We start from the raw sequence: 19,473 nt of genomic DNA, 5'->3' as shown, positions 1-19,473 counted from the left end.
CCCTTCCCCATCTCTGTTCCATGGAGTCAGCCATCAGGAATGCCAAAAGTTAATTTGGCTCTCTAAAAATAGCCGCTCACTTTCAAAATTAAGCGGCATTCTTTCCAAGCATCGTTTAAATAGCCAAGAAAAGAAAACAATCTGCTTTCAAGAGCAGGCCTTTTTAAAAAAAAAAGGCAGAAAAACAAACAGATCTGGGAATCTTCGGAGAGATCCTAAGGTAATGACCTGGAAGGTGAGGACCTTCCTGTTGCCAAAAGAAGCAAAGAGAAGATCCTGACCTCCGAGTGGAAAATGTGTTTCTGACGCAAATATCTCCTCTCTCCCATCGGAAAATGCTGTTGTGGGAGGGGGGAACGACGACAGATGAGAACGGAAGTGAAGGTCTAAACGTCTTGGTAGTAGAAGGGAGAGAAAGAAGGTCACCTGTCAGGTAGGAAGGATCAGGCCCACACACACGACGGTCCAATGGAAGGGATTTATTTCTACGAAACGCTGTGCACAGGAATCTTCTCAGCACCTGTTAGGAGTTAGAGGAGGTTCCACCGGAACTGAAGGGGAGTTGGATTTAGTTCACTTATGGCTACGTAGCGATTCCAGGCTAGTTCCTCTTTTCACTCCGCCCTCCCAGATTCTGCCGCTCCTTCCCCTACATCACGTCATTTCTTACTATATGAGAAAGTGATTTATTCATTTGTATCCCACCTTTACAAAGTTGACTCAGCCTTCCATCCTTCCGAGGTGGGTAAAATGAGGACCCAAATTGTTGGAGGGCAATGTGCTGGTGATTGGCTCAAGGTCACCCAGCTGGCTTTCATGGCTAAATCGGGACTAGAACTCACCATCTCCTGGTGATTGGCCCAAGGTCACCCAGCTGGTTTTCTTGCCTAAGTCGGGACTAGAACTCACCGTCTCCTGGTGATTGGCCCAAGGTCACCCAGCTTGCTTAGGCCTTATTTATACCTCTTTGATAGTCCTCAGCAGCACCATGGCTTGAAAAGTTTGATGGGAGGAGAAGGGAAACCTTGGGGCTGCTCTCTTCTTCTTTGCAACTTCCTTGGAGATCCTTTTTGCAGGAAGGCAGCGAGTTTTCAGCCGAGTTGCTGAGAAAAAAGAGAGGAACAAAGAGACTTCCCCCATATCCTTCCTCCACTTTCTGGCTTCCCACCACAGGAAACCAGGGATCTGCCCCCTACCCTAGTAGAGTGGGGAGAAGAGGGTGGGGAAAACGCCTGGGCTCTCCGTAGTGCCAAGGACCATGTTGTTGTTAGCCTGTGAGTTGCCCCGTGTAACCTACCTTAAGGAGCGCTTGTCAAACAACACACCCAAAGTATTTCCAAACATCCTAAAATTGCGATATAACTCTTGTTTTCCGATGGCTTATTTTCCGTAGGGACCAGTATTCCAAGATGATCACCGAACAAGAGAACCTTGGAAAGGTAGGAGTGGATGAATAGTATTGATTTCTGTTTTGGACCAGGGGCCTCCAGACTTGGCCACTTGGACACGTGGACTGGTTGGGGAACTCCCAGAATTCCCGAGCCAGAATTGTGGGCTTCAACTCCCCAAATTCCTGAGCCAGAATTGTGGGCTTCAACTCCCAGAATTCCCCAGCCAGAATTCCCCAGCCAGAATTGTGGACTTCCAACTCCCAGAATTCCCCAGCCAGCATCACCGGGAGTTGAGGTCCACAAGTCTTAAAGTGACCAAAGTTGAACACTCCGATTTATACAATGCCTAGTAGGCACAGCTCCTAAAAACCACTCGGATTTAGACGCGGGGAAGTTGCCGTCTTAAAATAAACTCCACAAACCATTGCGAAGTCGGCTTCCTACAGACATTGCCTGAGCTAATGGACTATCGCTTCCAAAAGGGATCTTCGGCAAAAACCTCAGAAAGGAGACATTGTTTTGCCAGGTCAGTGGTACACACAGCAGTTGGCCGCAGATAAACACGGTATTTAGTGGTGTGCCGTCCTATTTTTACAAAAAGGACCTGCCATCCATTTTTCTTTCCCTTTCTTGGCCAGTTGGCTTTGGAGCAGCATGTAGAAAAAATTAATTTTTCAAACCAACTGTCTTTGATGTTCTTACAAACCAGTCACGTACATGTTGCTCTTCTTCCCAAGAGGATCTGCCTTTGTAACTTTTAAGACGGTCTCGAATTTCCAAAATATGGTTTTAATCCGCTGTGCGGTCTTGAGCTGAGGGCCTTATCTAAACTTTTTCTGATGTTGTTTAATGCAATCAGGTAAACTTTTTTTTAAAAAAAATGATAAACAAGAAAGGAAAGCCAAAAAGAATAAAGGAATGAAGATGATTTGGAAGTCCTTATGTACTTTAAAACTCTGCTTTAGCTCTGGAGATGACGTATTTAATTCCATTTTGAAGCAACATGAAGACTTCTGAATGCAGGCAGTTGGGGACAGTAAGTAAATAAACCAACGGATCAGGACCCTTCCCTGTGTAGTGCAATGGCCTCGAGGTGGAGCTCTCGCCTCACAATCCGGAGGCTGTGAGTTTGATCCTAGGTAGAGGCAGCTATTTCCTTCTCCGGGCACAGTGAGGATATATCTGCTGAATAAAACTCCGTACTGGCGACAGGAAAGGCATCCGGCCAGTAAACACTTGGCTCCATTCAGTTTCCCAGACTCCAACCCACAAGGGATTATGGGGTCCTTAAAAGAAGATGATCATGAGGACCCCTCCCTAAACACCATCTCTCTCTCTTTCTCTTTTTTTCTCTCTCTTTTATTTTAATATCAGAAACTGCGAGAGAAGCAGAAATCTGTCCGGGAAAGCCACGGCCCCAACCTGAAGCAAGTCAAAATGTGGCGAGATCTCCAGCTTCTGATGGCGTGCAAAAGAGAGTGTTTTCTCAAGCAGCAGAACCCGGCTTCGGTGGGCCAAGTCATTCAGGAAGACGGGGAAGATCGCCTGGTCTTGTGAACGCAACTTGCCCGACATCCAAGTCATCCCGAAAGAACCATTTTTCTTCCTTCAGCAAATCTGTGACGAATGTTGGGCAGGGTTTATAATGGTTTCGATGCAAATAATGAGATTTGCCGTGCTTCAGGAGTTTTAGCTAAAATGTTCTGGACTTGACTAGAACAGGGTTGGGGGTGGGTGGGCTTTGTTCGTTCCTTCTTAAAAGTGGGTGGGGGGGAGAAAATCTTTGATTCTGCTGATGGATGGACCGGTCGACAGTCAGCCAAGGGGTTAAAGCACTGAGAAGGTGGCGCAGATGCAATTCCGTTCCAATGTAAGAGTCATTCCAGAGAAGGAGGGAGACAAAACAAAAAATTCAGGATTTAGGATAGTTTCGATCTACATCCGGGGTTGTAGACGATGCGACGCCAAGCCAGGTTCAAGTCCCACAGGTCCTCACCAACATCAGTTTTCATCCTTTTGGCCCAAAAACAGTGAAACCGCTTCTTAAATTTCCCTTTCACAATTCCAGTAACCGAGTTGAAGGAGGACTTTTGAATTTTTTTGAAGGGGAAAAAAAAAAAACAACGCACAAAACACAAGGAAGTAGTGGACCAAGCTTCCTGTAAGCCCACAGATGCGTCAACCCCGATGGAGGCCTTGATTCTCCTTGGAGCTGCCCCCCCATGGACCCACCTGGTTGCTGAAAGACCAAAACGCAGGAGGCACAATTTCCTTAATTCTCCCGGATCCAAACCAAAGCCTCAGCACGTAGAACCTAAAGCTCCTCGGTCTTTTCTCATTCGCTTGACTTTTAGCAAGCCCACTTCCGAATATTTTATGTTTTGTGTTGAATTTTTTAAAAGATATTCCCTTCTCGGGCTTATATTCCCTCTCCGACTTTCTGGTCGGCGTTCCGCATGCGTGCCCTTTCTCTCTTCAAACTGGCTAATCCTTGTTTGTCCTTCGCCTCCAAGACAATAAAGTTATTTGTAGCCTGTCTCCTTCCATGTAGTCTCTGGGAGTTCATTGAATCATATCTCTGCTCCGGGGAAACAAGACCGTTTTGTTTCCTGCCAAGAACTCATAAAACTGGTCTTGCTGAGGAATGTGGATGCATTTGCAATATTTTTTAGGTGCACCTTTGAAGGAAGAATAACACAATTAGGCCTCAAGAAATTTAACGTGAGATGAATTCGGATCTTACCCATGTTTAAGGTCATGAACAGGAACTGGGCAAATTGTAACCTTAAATTTCCTCTCTTTCTTTTTTTTAAAGTCAATTTATTTTTAATTTATATGTAAGTATTTTGAATACAGTGTATTGTCCGGGCATTCCATTTTGCAGACAAAGAAAATAATAATAATAATAATAAGAAGAAGAAGATATACTGATAGTAATAATAATATACATTAATGATTCTAAGCATATTTATAATATTTATCAATATAATTATAGAATAGGATTTTTTGTTGGCCAAGTGTGATTGGACACACAAGGAATTTGTCTTGGTGCAGACGCTCTCAGTGTACATAAAAGAAAAGATACCTTCATCTAGAATCATAAGGTACTTAATGAATAGTTTGACAGTTTTCTTGTCTCTAGTTGTTCTGGTGTGCAGTGCTCTGTAGCATCTTTTTGAGGGTAGGAGTTGAAACAGTTGATGTCCAGGATGTGAGGGGTCTGTAAATATTTTCAAATAATATCCTATTAATTATATTAGCATACTTATAATAACAACATTCATATTTTACTTAAACATAATAATGCTCTTTCTTCATCTAATTTCCACCTCTTATCTCTAACTATTGATAAAACCTATTCTACGTTAAATAATACTGTGTATCTCCTTTATCTTTTATGTTCAGGGTCTAATCTATCCATCTCCGCACAATCCAATATTTTCCTAATTATATTTTCATCTGGTTGGATGTTCACGTTTTCCCAATATTATGCAAATACAATTCTTGCTGCTCTCATTACATGTAGCATTAAGTATAAAGTCCCTTTGTCATCATTTTCTGGTATTATACCTAACAAAAATATTTCTGGCTTTAAATCTATATACTTATAGATTTAAATCTATAAATCATGTTTTCCAACCATGTTATATATTTTTGTCCAGTATTTTCTTGCTTTCATACATGTCCACCCCATACAATAATAAGTACCTGGAGTCGGATTGCATTTCCAACATTTGGCGGACATGTTAAATATTTTTGCCAATTTTGCCGGTGGCACTTAATGTCCCTCTTCTCGAACGGATCGGTGTGAGTGAGTGAATGCAAGTCTACAGGCAGTAATTATACCGTACGCTGTAGGCAGCCCTGGAGATGGCCTTGAAGAGAATATTCAGATGTCATCCCCAAAAGCAAGCCGAAGCATTTCTTCAGCCTCCAAAAAGGCGATCGTATCAGGAAGAGGTGCACAATATTTTCTCCCGACTCCCTGGGTGCATAAAGGAGCCCGTTTGGTCTACTGGTTAAGGCATCGAAATCTTTTGAGAACAAGTCAGCAGATTGCCAAAGCCTCGTACCCGCCCCCCGGGGAGGATAAATTTAAACCTGGTCTAATTCGATGGATGGCGAGAGAGGAGCAGGAAGGCTTTGCTTGGTCCCAAGGTGTGAAAAGACATAATTTGGCAGAGGGGCAGGAAATATAAATAGATTGGGGAAGGGTCTCAGCAGAAAGTATTTCTGGATTTACATCCTGAATAATTGTTGAAGTGGCAGTTTAATGGGACTCGGATGGTTCACTGATAACTCAAAATGCTACCCCAGGAGACACTAAATCACATTTATTCGCCACGAAATCATTTTAGCTATAACAGAGGCTGCAGCAGCTGCGTTTTGGAAATCTCCAAGCGGTGATTAGGGTTAGGGCTGAAAACATATCGCTCCCTTCTTAGGTTTTATCTTAGGGATGGACCATTGGACTGAGAATTTTGTTTCCGTTAGTGCAAAACGCAGGACTGAAATAATTTATCTTGGAAGACCTCCCATCTTGGCAGGCAAAAACATCATTTAGGCTTCATGAATTTGAATAGCACTGTACTGGGATGTAGTCCTTATTTCCCAGTTTCATATCATCTTATTTTGATCTTCCCAACAGTCTTAACAGATGCAAGGAAGGAAAGAAGGAGAAAGGAGAATGAAGAGGGAAGGAAAAAGAAAAGGAAGGAAGGAAGGAAGAAGAGAGGAAAATGAAGAGGGAAGGAAAAAGAAAAGGAAGGAAGAAGGAAGGAAGGAAGGAGAAAGGAGAATGAAGAGGGAAGGAAAAAGGAAGGAAGGAAGGAAGGAAATAAATAGGTGAGATTAAATTCAAACAAGCATCTTTTGCTCTTTTAAGACTCTGGGCCTGCCTGAGCAGAGGGTTGGACTAGAAGACCTCCAAGGTCCTTTCCAACTCTTCTGTTATTTTGTTGGAAACTAATTAAGGAAGGAACCAACCTGGAACTAAGGAGAAATTTCCTGGCAGTTAGAACAATCAACCAGTGGAACGACTTGCTTCCCAAAGTTGTGAATGCTCCAACACTGGAAATTTTTAAAGAAGATGTTGGATAAGCATTTGTCTGAAATGTTACAAGGTTTCCTACCTAAGCAGGGGGTTGGGCTAGAAGACCTCCAAGGCAGGGGTGAAATCCAGCAGGTTCTGGAGAACCGGTAGCAGAAACGTTGAGCAGTTCAGAGAACCAGCAGCAGAAATTTTGAGTAGCTTGGAGAACCGGCAAATACTGCCATTGGCTGGCCCCAGAGTGGGGTGGGAATGGAGATTTTGCAGAATCCTTTCCCCAGGAGTGGGGAGGGAATGGGGATTTTGGAGTATCCTTCCCCTGCCACACCCAAGCCATGCCCACCAAGCCACGCTCACAGAACCGGTAGTAAAAAAATTTGAATTTCACCACTGCTCCAAGATCCCTTCCAACTCTGTTATTCTGTTAAACGGAATTCAGGCACTTTTGCCAGCAGCAATACTGGGTCCCCTGGAACCCCCATCCTGCAAAGCCTGTGTCTCCCACCCTCCGTCCTGTCCCCCCAGCCCACCCGGTTTTGCAAGCCCGTTTGAAGTGCTGCATCATTCCCGCTGCCCTTCCGAGGACCGAGCAGATTACGCACTTCATCAGCATCCAAAAATGACTTTCTCATCTCAGCTGAAGCAGAAAATTATAATTATCCCCCCCCCCCACTCCCTGATGGGAAGCAAAGAATTCTGGAGAAACAGATAAAAAGCGGCTATCTTTAGCTCTTCAGAAAAAAACGACACTCAGTAACGCGACTTTTAATTCACTGTCCTCCACCTCCCTGGTTTCTTAATTTGGTTCCGGGCGCCTTGGGAGGAAGTGTGACAACTTTAGCATTCAAAACTCCAGCTTCGTAAATGACAAAGCTGATCATCTGCTCTCTTTGCGTAAATTTCTAAGGGGTGAGATTGTTGAGTTCTTTGGGAGCTTCCAGGGACATCTCATCTGTCCATTGCTAGAATGATTTTATATATTTATTTATTTATTTTATTTGTCACAACAGTATATATAAGCATAAGCATGAAAGTAACTATATAATATATAAGCATATATATATGAGCATAAGTATGTGATAACTATATTAATTGGATATAATGAAAGGAAACAATAGGACGGGAACTGTAGGCATGTTTGTGCTCTTATGCACGTCCCTTACAGACCTCTTAGGAATGGGGTGAGGTCAATAATAGAGAGTTTTTGGTTAAAGCTTTGGGGATTTTGAGAAGAGACCACAGAGTCAGGTAGTGTGTTCCAAGCACTAATAACTCTGTTGCAAAGTCATATTTTCTGCAATCAAGATTGAAACGGTTCACATTAAGTTTAAATCTATTGTTTGCTCTTGTATTGTTGTGATTGAAGCTGAAGTAGCCTTCAACAGGAAGGACATTGCAATAGAGTTAAACACAGGTCCTGTCGAAGGCGGCGGCGTTCTAAGTTTTCTAAATTCAAGATTTCAAGTCCGGTGGCATAAGGTATTTTGTTGTATTCAGAGGAGTCTAAGACTTTGATGGCGAACTTACGACACGCATGCCACAGGTGGCATACGTAGCCACAGGTGGCACGTGAGCTCAGCTCCAGCTGATTTTCGAGCCTTCTGGGCCCACCAGAAGTAGGGAAACGGGCTGTTTCCTGCCTCCAGAGGGACTCGGGGGATGGTGGGGAAGGCCCGTTTTTCCCTTTCACCTAGAGCCTCTCTAGGAGTCTGGGGAGGGCAAAAACAGCTTTCCCCATCCCACCGGAGGTTCTCCGGATGCCAGAAACGGCCCATTTGCCAACTTCTGGTGGGACCGGAAGTTGGCAAATGGGCCGTTTTCAGCCCTCCCCAGACTCCTAGAAAGGGTCTGGAGCCAGGTGAGAGAGAAAAATGAGCCTACCGCACCATCACGTGCCAGGAGTGGGGGGGGGTCACATGTGCATGCGTGGGGGTGGGGCACATAAACTTATGGGTGTGGACACATGCGCACGCGACCCCCCCCAAGAGAATAACAGAGCTGGAAGGGACCTTGAAGGACTTCCAGCCCAGCCCCCTGCTCAAGCAAGAGACCTTATGCCATTCCAGACAAATGGCTGCCCAGTCTCTTCTTAAAAGCCTCCAGTGATGGAGCCCCCACCACTTCTGGAGGCAAGGAGTTCCACTGGTTGATTGTTCTCACACTCAGGAAGTTCCTCCTTAGTTCTAGGTTGTTTCTCTCCTTGATGAGTTTCCATCCTTCACTGCTTCTCCTGCCTTCGGGTGCTTTGGAGAATAGCTTGACCCCCTCTTCTTTTGTGGCAGCCCCTCAAATACTGGGAGACTGCTATCATGTCACCCCTGGTCCTTCTCTTCTCCCAATCCCTCGTTCTTCATATGTTTTAGCCTTCAGGCCCCGCATCATCTTTGTTGCTCTCCTCTGCGCTCTTTCCAAGGTTTCTACATCCTTTTTTACAGTGGGTCTAAGAAACGAGCCAAGCCTTTTCACAAATTGACCATATAATTGTATTGATCTGAGATGGCTTAGCGGTTAGGGAAGATAAGCCCCCAAGAGCAGCGTTTCCAAGTCAGCGGTTTTTTGTTCCATTGTAAGGAATACCCTGTAGAAATTTGGCAACCGAACATCTTAAAAACTGTAAATTGGCCGAACGAGATACTCGCTTTGCCTGGCTGCAGTTTTTCTCAGCAGTAAAAGACCGCTTTTGGACAATTCTTGGCAACCGCAAATGAAAAAGAATTACGATCACAAAAGAAAAAAAGAATTAGCCAAGTCAGGAAATCGATGCTTGGTACCCCAACTATCCCCTTGTTTATTCACCTTAAATGCAGAATATATTATGAGAAATGCAGGGGTAGAAAAACCAAACATTGGAATTAAAATTTCAGGAGGAAGAAAACCAACCCCCTACTCAAGGTTTTTTTTTTTTAAGGGGCTGTTTTGATGTCAAGTTTTTACATCAAAACAGCCCCTTCAAACTAGCCAGCCAGAAATCCATTGCAATTAGAAAATGCAATTAAATTCAAACTGAAGTGGGAAGACACCATTGAGGAGTCTTGAAGCCTTAGGGTCTGGTTTTTTTTTCCTCTCTCCCCCCAACTAGAAGAAATACGCGTGTTCCCCCTCCTCTTTCTCCCCCCCCCCTCTCTTCTTTGATGACTCAGAGATATCAAAACAAGTGGCCGGCTTTTATTCTAACACTTCTTGAAGAATTTGATTGAAACTCTGTATGTCCAGATAACATCTGACAAAGTGGCCCTCTTGCCTTTTGTATTTTTTTTTTTTTTTTTGGTTTTGTTTCAAGATATTTTTGGAAACGGCACAAGTGACCTTGGCACGCTGCAGCGGTTTTTTTTCCAATTTAGGATTTTGCAGCTGGCCCAATAGAGAAATCTGAATGTTTTTGAAACGTTTTTTTTTAAATTGGTGCACGAAAACCAGCCGTGGACATTGACGTAGGCAAGGTATGAGAACAGTTGCTACTCTTGTGTGTAAGAGGGGTGTGGATGTGCGCTTACTTATGCATCCCAAGTGGCTGTCCTTTTTTTTAGTGTTTTATAGCTCGCATTTTGCTCCTGGTCAACTGTTCTTTATGTCATTCAGATGGAATATTGCTCTGTTTAGCTGCTGTTTTGTTCCTTTGGAAGCCATCTCAGGCAGGAACTGGATTTTGGGCTACCAACATCATGAGCCAGATTCGATGTGAAGTCTAAATGACAAGCGCCTGTGATTTTGGTTTGGTGTTCCAGTTTTGGGTTGGCTCGTCTCCCGCGAGAGCTAAATTCCTCATGGGGGGGGATGATGAATGATATCATTCCTCATCTTGAACAAGGGCGAGATTTGTACCGAAATCTAATGCAACATTTATCTTCAATTTCGGGTTTAAGTTTCATAGGAGGACTCTCAGATTGCAGATATATAATAGCATGCAGCCCAGTGCTTATTTGGATTACGCTTCTACTTAACACTTCTATGCCAAAGTGCCAGTCTTCATTTTTAACCTAGACAGGGAAACTCGTAAACAGTAATGCAGGAGGAGAAAAAAAGGGAGGAATTGATTAGATCGATTAGATCCTGCTCTTCTATTTCACCCTGGTGAAGATGACCTTCAGTGGAGTTTTTAGTTGGGGATAGAGATGAATTTGATGGTTATCCCTGGAGGTTTTTCAAGAAAAGATTGGAGGGACACTTGTCTGGGATGGTATAAGGCAGGGGTCTCTGCAAACTTGGCAACTCCCAAGAATTCTGGGAGTTGAAGTTCACAAGTCTGGCTGGGGAATTCTGGGAGTTGGAGTTCCACAAGTCTGGCTGGGGAATTCTGGGAGTTGAAGTTCACAAGTCTAGCTGGGGAATTCTGGGAGTTGAAGTTCCACAAGTCTGGCTGGGGAATTCTGGGAGTTGAAATTCCACAAGTCTGGCTGGGGAATTCTGGGAGTTGAAGTTCCACAAGTCTGGCTGGGGAATTCTGGGAGTTGAAGTTCCGCAAGTCTTAAGGTTGCCAAGTTTGGAGATCCCCTGGTATAAAGGACTCCTGTTTTGGGCAGGGGGTTGGACTAGAAGAAGACCTCCAAGGTCCCTTCCGGCCCTAGGATTCTACGATTCTGCTCTCTCGCACTGATGCTTCGGCTACAAGAGGAAGGATAAATACCTCCTCCTCCTCCTCACCTGGACGTCTGCGATGACAGCCTCTTCTCTTCTCCTCTGGAGAGATTCCTGCAGCGAATATCACGTCCAACTTTTGCTCAGAAATGTTTAGTTGAACACACACACACACACACTCATATCCCTGGCAGAGTGGGAGGACACAATATGATATGCCCAGAGACACAGTTTGGCAGCCTCGGGCCTTCTTAATTCAATTAAAAAACCCTGCCTTAAAAATGCTAGTGGATTTAGCCCTTAAAAGCGTCTAAAAAAACCCGATGATGAGCCATTCGGAAGCTGGGGAAGATTCCAGCAAAGGATGAGTCACTCCCTTCCCTGCCGTATAATATAATGGCGCAACGGAGGAGAGAAGAGGGGGATTTAATTGCTGGGAGCTGAGATGCCTCCTTCCTTGAACCGGCTTTCTTACCTCGGGAGACAAACCCCAGAAGTGAAGCTGCCAACTTTCCCGAGGAGCGTCACAGACGGTCGGTCCGTCCGTCCGTCCGGCTAAGTGGATGCTGAACGGCACCCACACATTTCTCAATCCACGGAGGCAAAAGTGAAAATGCATTGGGTACATTTTCCTTCCTCTTCATTAGACAAGATGGGAAGGAACGGCCCACCCACCCTCCTCGGGGGGGCTGTGGGTGGGGGGCAAATGCTGGTAGGGATATAAGACAGGTCTGTGCGCATTTCTGTACTCTGCAACTCGGTTAAGTATGGGACCCTGCAGATGCCTTGGGTAGGACTTACCCCGCCTGTAAGACACGAAGTCATAAAATTAAGAATGTCTACAGGTCAGGGTCGTTCAGCCTTGGCAACCCTTAAGGCTTGTGGGCTTCAACTTCCAGAATTCTGGGAGTTGAAGTCCACAATTCTGGCTGGGGAATTCTGGGACTCCACAATTCTGGGAGTTGAAGTCCACAGTTCTGGCTGAGGAATTCTGGGAGTTGAAGTCCACAATTCTGGCTGAGGAATTCTGGGAGTTGAAGTCCACAATTCTGGCTAAGGAATTCTGGGAGTTGAAGTCCACAATTCTGACTGGAGAATTCTGGGATTCCACAATTCTGGCTGAGGAATTCTGGGAGTTGAAGTCCACAATTCTGGCTGGAGAATTCTGGGACTCCACAATTCTGGGAGTTGAAGTCCACAATTCTGGATGAGGAATTCTGGGAGTTGAAGTCCACAATTCTGGCTGGGGAATTCTGGGACTCCACAATTCTGGGAGTTGAAGTCCACAGTTCTGGATGAGGAATTCTGGGAGCTGAAGTCCACAAATTCTGGCTGGGGAATTCTGGGAGTTGAAGTCCACAAGTCTTACAGTTACCAAGGTTGGACAGCCCAGCTTTTAGATAAGACGGCTAGCACCCCTCCAAAATGTATTGCTGTGAAGCCAGAATCTTCTCGGAGGTTTAGCGGACAGTGACCTCCATCCAAAGAGATCTCAAACAGCCTGGGAACATCATCTGGGAATTGTGAGTAAGTTCTGAACCGGTGGGATGTGAATCTGTTAAGCCCCGAATTCTCTGTGACCTGGAGAGTTGGCCATGGTCCAAACGAGAAGGATGTAGTGGGAACGAAATCCTGCCCTTGTTTACTAACAAGCATGCCCCCCCCTCCCCTGTAACCATCATGGTTTATGCCCCAACAACGCCTGCCTTTGGGGTTGCAAAGCCAGGCCTGCCTGTTGCAGAAATCAGCCAATCTTTGGGCAACCAAAGTTGGCAAAATTCCTCTCTCTTCCTTTCACCGGCCCTAAAATTGTCATCCCTCTTCAGTTCCCAGATAACCGTATTGCCTTGAGTTTGCCGACTTGCCTTTTAAGGTCCTCTTGATGCTTTCCTGTTTAGTTCTCATCTGTTCTGCGATCCCCAATGCCCTCCACCCACCCACCCCCAGCCACCATCCCATCCCGGGAGAGGAAGGGGAAGAGCCCGCCACATCTGTCCCAATCATTTATATCAAAGTCCCTAATTACAACAAAAAGACAAGCTAGCAAAAAAAAAAAGAAATATATGTTTCGTTAGAGGGGATTTGGGGGCAAAGCTAATGGAACATTCCCAGTGATCCGGACTCTCTTCTGGGTTTCCTTGTAAAAAAAGTGCTTTGAGGCTATTTTGGGAGGGTTTAAAATTTTACTTAGCTCTGTGTGTGCGCCTGCGCGCAGTTCCTGGGCTAATAATAATGGCCCAGTATTCCAGACACCCGCGTCCCTAAAGACACAAAAGAGGTAGCTAAATTTCTTGGTTCAAAAGTATAGGCCTGTGTTCTTCAACCATAGCCATGGATGGACTTCCAACTCCTAGGAATTGGAAGTCCATAGGTCTTAAAAGTTGGATGCCTCAGGTCTAAAGGAAACCTTGAAGGACAACCCAGGAATTGACACGCAATACTTTGCAAAGCTCACCCCAGTTTCAAAGCTTGGTTGATTCAGGGGAGAAACCAACCAGTTTGGTGTAGGTTCATGGGTTCCATCCTCCTAAACCAGGGCTCCCCAGCCTTGGCAACGTTAAGACTTGTGGACTTCAACTCCCAGAATCCTGGGAGTTGAAGTTCACAAGTCTGGCTGGGGAATTCTGGGAGTTGAAGTTCACACGTCTGGCTCAGGAATTCTGGGAGTTGAAGTCCACAAGTCTTAACGTTGCCAAGGTTGGAGACCCCTGTCCTAAATGCTCTTCGGATGTCCTCTCCTTGAAAAGAGATCACCCCGCCCGGTCATTCTCTCTAGCCCAATCTGGCCTGATGGCTTTCCAAGCTCTTTCAGCCTGTGTACGATGCCAAAAAGCCTGGACCATTTGCGAGCATCAAATGAAGGGGTTGTCAGAAAGGTGACCCTCCCCCTACTCACCCCCCATCCCCCCATCCACATTACTTAACGGTGGACCCAAGTAACCTGCCCCGGGGACAAAATGTCCAAGAATGAGCCGGTTAGAGGTTGACACCAGACTCCAGAGGTTGCCCAGATACTTCCCTGGGTTGCACTTGCAACAATGACAGCCGGCTCAGATCACCGGCCGAGGTGGCCAAGAGACCAAATGGTCAGCTGGAGTATCTCCTTTCTGTTCAACGTTTCTCCCCCACCCCCTCCCCAATAGCTTGAATTCCCCTTGGGACGGGGGATGCGGGAGAAGACACACGGAAGGTATTGTGTTCCTCTGCCTGCTCCTGTTCCGAAGCCAGAGGAACCCAACAAGGAGATAAGCCAACCAGATGCTATTATTACTGCAAGTCTCAAGTGGTTGGGCCCGCCACGTGAGAAGACCTCCTCTCCCCTTGGCCTTTTGTTCTCCCCACCTAGGGGAGCCACGGGGACGAACCCTGAGGACTATTTATAACAGAATCAGCAAACCTGAAATAGACGCTGGGACACCGCCAGTCTGCTTCAGATTGCTTGGGGTCAACGCAGATTTGAATTTGGCTTGTTAAACAGGATGTGGGAACCCGGCCATTGAAGCGTCTCTACGGAAAGAGTGAGCAGATTTTACTGCATTGTAGACACACAACCGTCAAGAGTTCAAGCCACCAAACCACATATCTAGTACGGACCCAAATTATTCACCGCGTTGTAGACACACAACCGTCAAGAGTTCAAGCCAACCAAACCAAATATCTAGTATGGACTCAAATCATTCACCGTTTATAGACACACAACCGTCAAGAGTTCAAGCCAACCAAACCAAATATCTAGTATGGACTCAAATCATTCACCGTTTATAGACACACAACCGTCAAGAGTTCAAGCCACCAAACCACATATCTAGTACGGACTCAAATCATTCACCGCGTTGTAGACACACAACCGTCAAGAGTTCAAGCCAAGCAAACCACATATCTAGTATGGACTCAACCATTGATTGCTGGAGGTTTTCAAGAAAAGACTGGACGGACATTTCTCCAGAATGGTATAGGGCAGTGATGGTGAACCTTTTCGACACAGAGGGCACAAACTGGAACACGCACATATGCGCTATGGTGTGTGGGAAGACCAGCTGGCCGGTGCGCATGAGTGCACCTGAAACCAAAACGCCAGCTGGTGACAGCACACGTAACCAAGAGACCTCTAGCACATTTGCCATAGGTTCACCATCACGGGTATAGGGTCTCCTGCTCGAGTGGTGGTGGGGGTTGAACCTGAAGACCCCAAATCTGTTAATCAGGGAGAGATCCCACCTAAAACTAAGGAGAGATTTCCTGACAGTCAGAACAATTAACCAGTGGAACGGCTTGCCACCAGAAGTTGTGAATGCTCCAACGTTGGAGGTCTCCTAAAAGAAATTGGACCTCCGTTTGTCTTATAGGGTCTCCTGCGTGAGCAGGGGGTTGGACTAGCAGACCTCTAGGGTCCCTTCCAGCTCTATTCTGATTAGATTGATCTTACACGAATCCAGCCAATCGTGCTTTATTCAGGAAGCCCTGGTTTTAATGGGCGAGGTCTGGTCTGTTAAAGAAACCAAGAAGCCCCTCTGGTAGAGAGGAAGAGGAGGAGGAGGAGGAGGAGGAGACCGATTTAGCCTGCGTCCCTTTTTACAACACGCCAGCCTGGCTCCCAGGCACTTCCCATTGTGGGATAACAACGACATCCACCTGGTTGCTCGTCGTCACACTGAACATTGCAAGGAGCAGCTACCGATGAAATCGGTGCCTCGCTCTCACTCGAAGGATTTAAGCTTTAAGAGAGAACCATTTTGTGACCAGGTGAATTCCACACATGGCATCGGACCGCGCTCAGAAACACAACCTCCCCCCACCCACCCACCCAGGTCACAACCACAGCAAAACGTGACGACTTTGGAATCCTTGCACACACACGAGGTTTGGGATTTCCTGGTCGCCCACGACCATTCAGATCCAGGTTCCCATTGTGAGGCAGGAAATCCTGACTGCCAGCGTTGAAGAGGTTTCGGGCGAATGATGGTTTACATTAAGTCTCCGTATTGCTCCGGTATCATTTCCGCAGAACGTTCATAGGTCAGGTCACCCAGCAAAATATTCCTGATGCTTTTGCATCTTCCCTCTTCCACGGAGATTCTCAAATCATCCCAGGTCGTGGTGGTCCCGAAAGTGCTTTTTCCTTTTTTTTTCTGTTTTGTTGAAAATGTTTTGCTTCTCATCCAAGGAGCTTCTTCAGGAACTTTTTCAAGAAAGAAAAGAAGAAGAAAAAAAAACACAAAGAAAGTCCAGTTGCGTTTTGAAAAGCACTTTTGGGCAGTGGTGAAATGTAAAATTTGTTACTACCGGTTCTGTGGGTGTGGCTTGGTGGCGGGGAGGGGTGTAATGTGACTGGGTGAGCATGGCTAACTTTTTTTTTAACTTTTAAAAGCATTTTTTGCCTTTAAATGAAAAGAAAAGCCTCTGACGGTCAGGCAACTCAGCTGGGATTGTCAGTGGAGCCTTTTAAAAGCATTTTTTCTACGTCTTCGGCCAAAGAGGTTGTAGAAAAAATGCTTTTAAAAGCCTCTGACGATCCCAGCTAAGCTGCGCAATCATCAGAGCCTTTTTAAAAAAACTTTTAAAAGCATTTTTTTCAGCCGAAGAAAAAATGCTTTTAAAAGTAAAAAAAAAAAAACTGAACCGCAGCTCAGCTGGGCATGGAGGGAAGCAGGGATTTTTGCTACCGGTTCTCCAAACCACCCACCACTATTGCTACCGGATCAGGCGATCCGGTCTGAACCGGGAGCATTTCACCCCTGACTCTCCTATCCTATCTTCCTCGGCTTCTGTTAGGGAAAATCCCTGGTGGTACCCTTGCAAGGTTGGCCGGCCGGGCCACGAAGAGAGCCGAAGGCACGGCTGACTTGCTTTGCGGTGGGAGCACCGGTCAGCCCTTCCTAGGGGTTGCAAGGCGATGCCTGCCATCCCTTCCGTCTCCCGATGGTTTAAGTTTTGTATGCAAAAATGGATGGAGAAGATGCATGGAATGGAAGAGAGATTATGGAATTAATTTTCAGGCCGCCGGCTGCCGCTCCAGAGTGACGGGAACACAATCAACTAATTTCTCCTCTCTGCCCTGTCAGTCACTGTAATGGAATATTAAGCGGCTTTTGCATCTAATGACTTCCAAAACTGATCTCCCTCGCTCACACATGCGCACCTAAACTCTTGCGTCGGTTTTTTGCCTCTCCCGATTGTTTTAAGTATTAAATATATATGTGTGTGTGTGTGTGGCTGGAAATTTAGAACCTTAAATATTTACGATGGTTTCTCCTCTTGGGACAGACCGAATTGCCTGTTTAAAGAAAAACTCAACGTTTCTGCTGGATATCTTTTTTGCTGTGACCGGTCCAGAGGGGCACCTGAAGCGTTTTGGCCGGCAGTCAACCCCTGGGCAAGCCCAGAAGAGGATCCCGTTCTTAATTTGGTTGCCTTGAGTCTTCTCCCGGTCCATCCCTCGCTGTCAACAGCCTTCCAGCTTAATTTATTGCCGCAGAAAGCTCCCAAAAGGATGAGTAACTTTTATGGCTCTGCCCAGATGCAAACATTTAACAAAGGAAGCGCCTCTCCTTTTATCTCCCTCCCAGGGAAAACCTTCAGATGTGCCACTTCTGGAGGAACCCGGATTTTAAAACTCAATTAACTGGCATCGTTCATTTCAAGCTTCCTTTTCTATCGAGTCATTTCACTTCTCAGCTTCGACAGGGCCCAGGGTGGAAGCTTGGCTGGCAGACCCAAAGGAGGAGAGTAAGAAAAACCAGTAGTAAAAAAAATGCTAAAAAAGTAAAAAAAAAAAAAAAAAGCTCCCTCACCTGATCATCGGAACTTTTTAAAAACATTTTTGTACTACCGGTTCATGCGAACTGGACCGAACCGGTAGCATTTCACCCCTGAGAGGAACGGGTAGAAATTTAAAAAAGGATAAAAGCAAACTTTGTCTAAAAGGCAAGCTAGCCAATTAGGAGTGGGTGGGGAAGCAGATTCCCATTTGGAGAGCCGATGAAGGAGGCTCGTCTTAAGCCAGCACTGCAGGACTGGCGTTCTTTCCCATCTCCCTGAAGCTCTCCAGAGTGACGGCTGTCCGTCGAGAGCGCTTTCCCTGCCTGTACAATTCTGCAGGTTTGGGGGAAACGGAGGACCAACGAATCTGAAAATATCTGCAGGAGCCAGGAAACCGATGGTCTAAAATAGAAAGTGGGGGATGCTGGAGGTCAGGACAATTTCTGCAAGCACACAAATCCCTTTGACGTCGTCGAAGAGAGCCCAGGAGAAGTCAAAGAGAAAACCAGGACAGCCTGCCTGGAAATAGTTAGCTCTGGGAAAGGTTGCTCTCCGAGGGGGCCTCGAAAACTGAGCTGCAAGCTGGCTCAGCCATCACTTGGTGGCTAGGATTGTTAGAAAACAAATCACAGTTTTCATTACTATTATTATTATTTGAAGGCTGGAATAATTGAATTCGTATTATGTTGTTAGAATCACAGCGCTAGAAGAGACTCTGATCTGAAGGTCTTGCTCAAGCAGGGGATGAGAGGTGGGCTTCAAAATTTTTAGTAAGGAGGTTCCCTGCCCAGTTGCTGGATGGGCATGGCCAGGGCATGGGTGGTAGTGTTTTTGCCCTCCCTGGGCTCCCGAGGCTTTCCTTGAGCCTCCGGAAGGACGAAAACAGCCTCCCCAGGCTCTGGAGGCCCTCCAGAGGCCTTCCCGAACTTCCGGTAGGCCTGTTTTTCGCCCTCCCTGAGCATCCGTGTGCGTGCTCTGCACTTACCTGCATCCCAAACGGGTCACGTGGAGACTCCAGGGAGGGGAGGGATGGGTAGGGCCAGCCAGGAGTGGGATTTGGGTGGGCTTCTCCGAACTGCACAGAATCTTAGCTGGAGGTTCTCCCGAACCCCTGCGAACCCCCCAGCAGCCCACCCCTGCAGGAGACCCTATACAATTGGAGACAAGCCAATTTCTTCTAAAAAATAACTCCAGTGATGAAGCACCCACGACTTCTGGGGGGAAGACATTCCACTGTTTTATTGATCTCTCCATCAGGAAATTTCTCTTAATTCTATTGATGAGCTCCCCACCCATTGCTTCTTGTCCTGCCCTCAGGTGCTACAGAGAATAAATTGATGCTCGCTTCCCAGTGGCAGCCCTTCAAACATTGGAAGACTGCTATCATGTCTCCCCTCGGCCTTCTCTTCGCTAGGTTAGACACACCTAGTTCCTAGATTTTATCTTCCTGGGCTCCAAGATCACCGCAGATGGGGACTGCAGCCAAGAAATTAAAAGAGGCTTGCTCCTGGGGAGGAAAGCCATGGCAAATCTAGACAGCGTACTAAAAAGCAGAGACATCACCCTGCCAACAAAAGTGTGTATAGTCAAGGCTCTGGTTTTCCCAGATGCAACGGATGGCTGTGAAAGTTGGACCATAAGGAAGGCTGAGCGCCAAAGAATGGAGGCCTTTGAACTCTGGTGCTGGAGAAGACTCCT

At 46.2% G+C, this 19,473-nt stretch overlaps 1 protein-coding gene and 1 long non-coding RNA gene across 4 annotated transcripts in view; one reads left to right on the top strand and one right to left on the bottom strand.

Moving 5' to 3' along the window:
* IFT81 (intraflagellar transport 81) overlaps positions 1 to 3,929 on the top strand; it is a 34,356-nt gene extending 30,427 nt beyond the window's left edge. For all 3 annotated transcript variants that reach the window (XM_058157974.1, XM_058157973.1, XM_058157975.1), the window contains exons 18-19: positions 1,394 to 1,439; positions 2,766 to 3,929. In XM_058157974.1, the coding sequence (XP_058013957.1) occupies positions 1,394 to 1,439; positions 2,766 to 2,948 (229 nt within the window). In that variant the 3' untranslated portion in view covers positions 2,949 to 3,929. The remainder of the gene's footprint in view (positions 1 to 1,393; positions 1,440 to 2,765) is intronic.
* Positions 3,930 to 4,472: 543 nt separating this feature from the next.
* Positions 4,473 to 19,473, bottom strand: part of LOC131185488 (uncharacterized) — a 29,539-nt gene continuing 14,538 nt past the window's right edge. Inside the window, exons 3-4 of the long non-coding RNA XR_009152172.1 lie at positions 14,414 to 14,523; positions 4,473 to 4,611 (exon numbers count right to left, since the gene is read on the bottom strand). This is a non-coding gene — a long non-coding RNA (uncharacterized LOC131185488). The remainder of the gene's footprint in view (positions 4,612 to 14,413; positions 14,524 to 19,473) is intronic.

The sequence above is a fragment of the Ahaetulla prasina genome, chromosome 15 (genome assembly GCF_028640845.1).
Source record: "Ahaetulla prasina isolate Xishuangbanna chromosome 15, ASM2864084v1, whole genome shotgun sequence".
NCBI lineage: Eukaryota > Metazoa > Chordata > Lepidosauria > Squamata > Colubridae > Ahaetulla > Ahaetulla prasina.
Note: the sequence above shows the minus strand (reverse complement) of the source record. Positions and strands in the feature narration are given on the sequence as shown.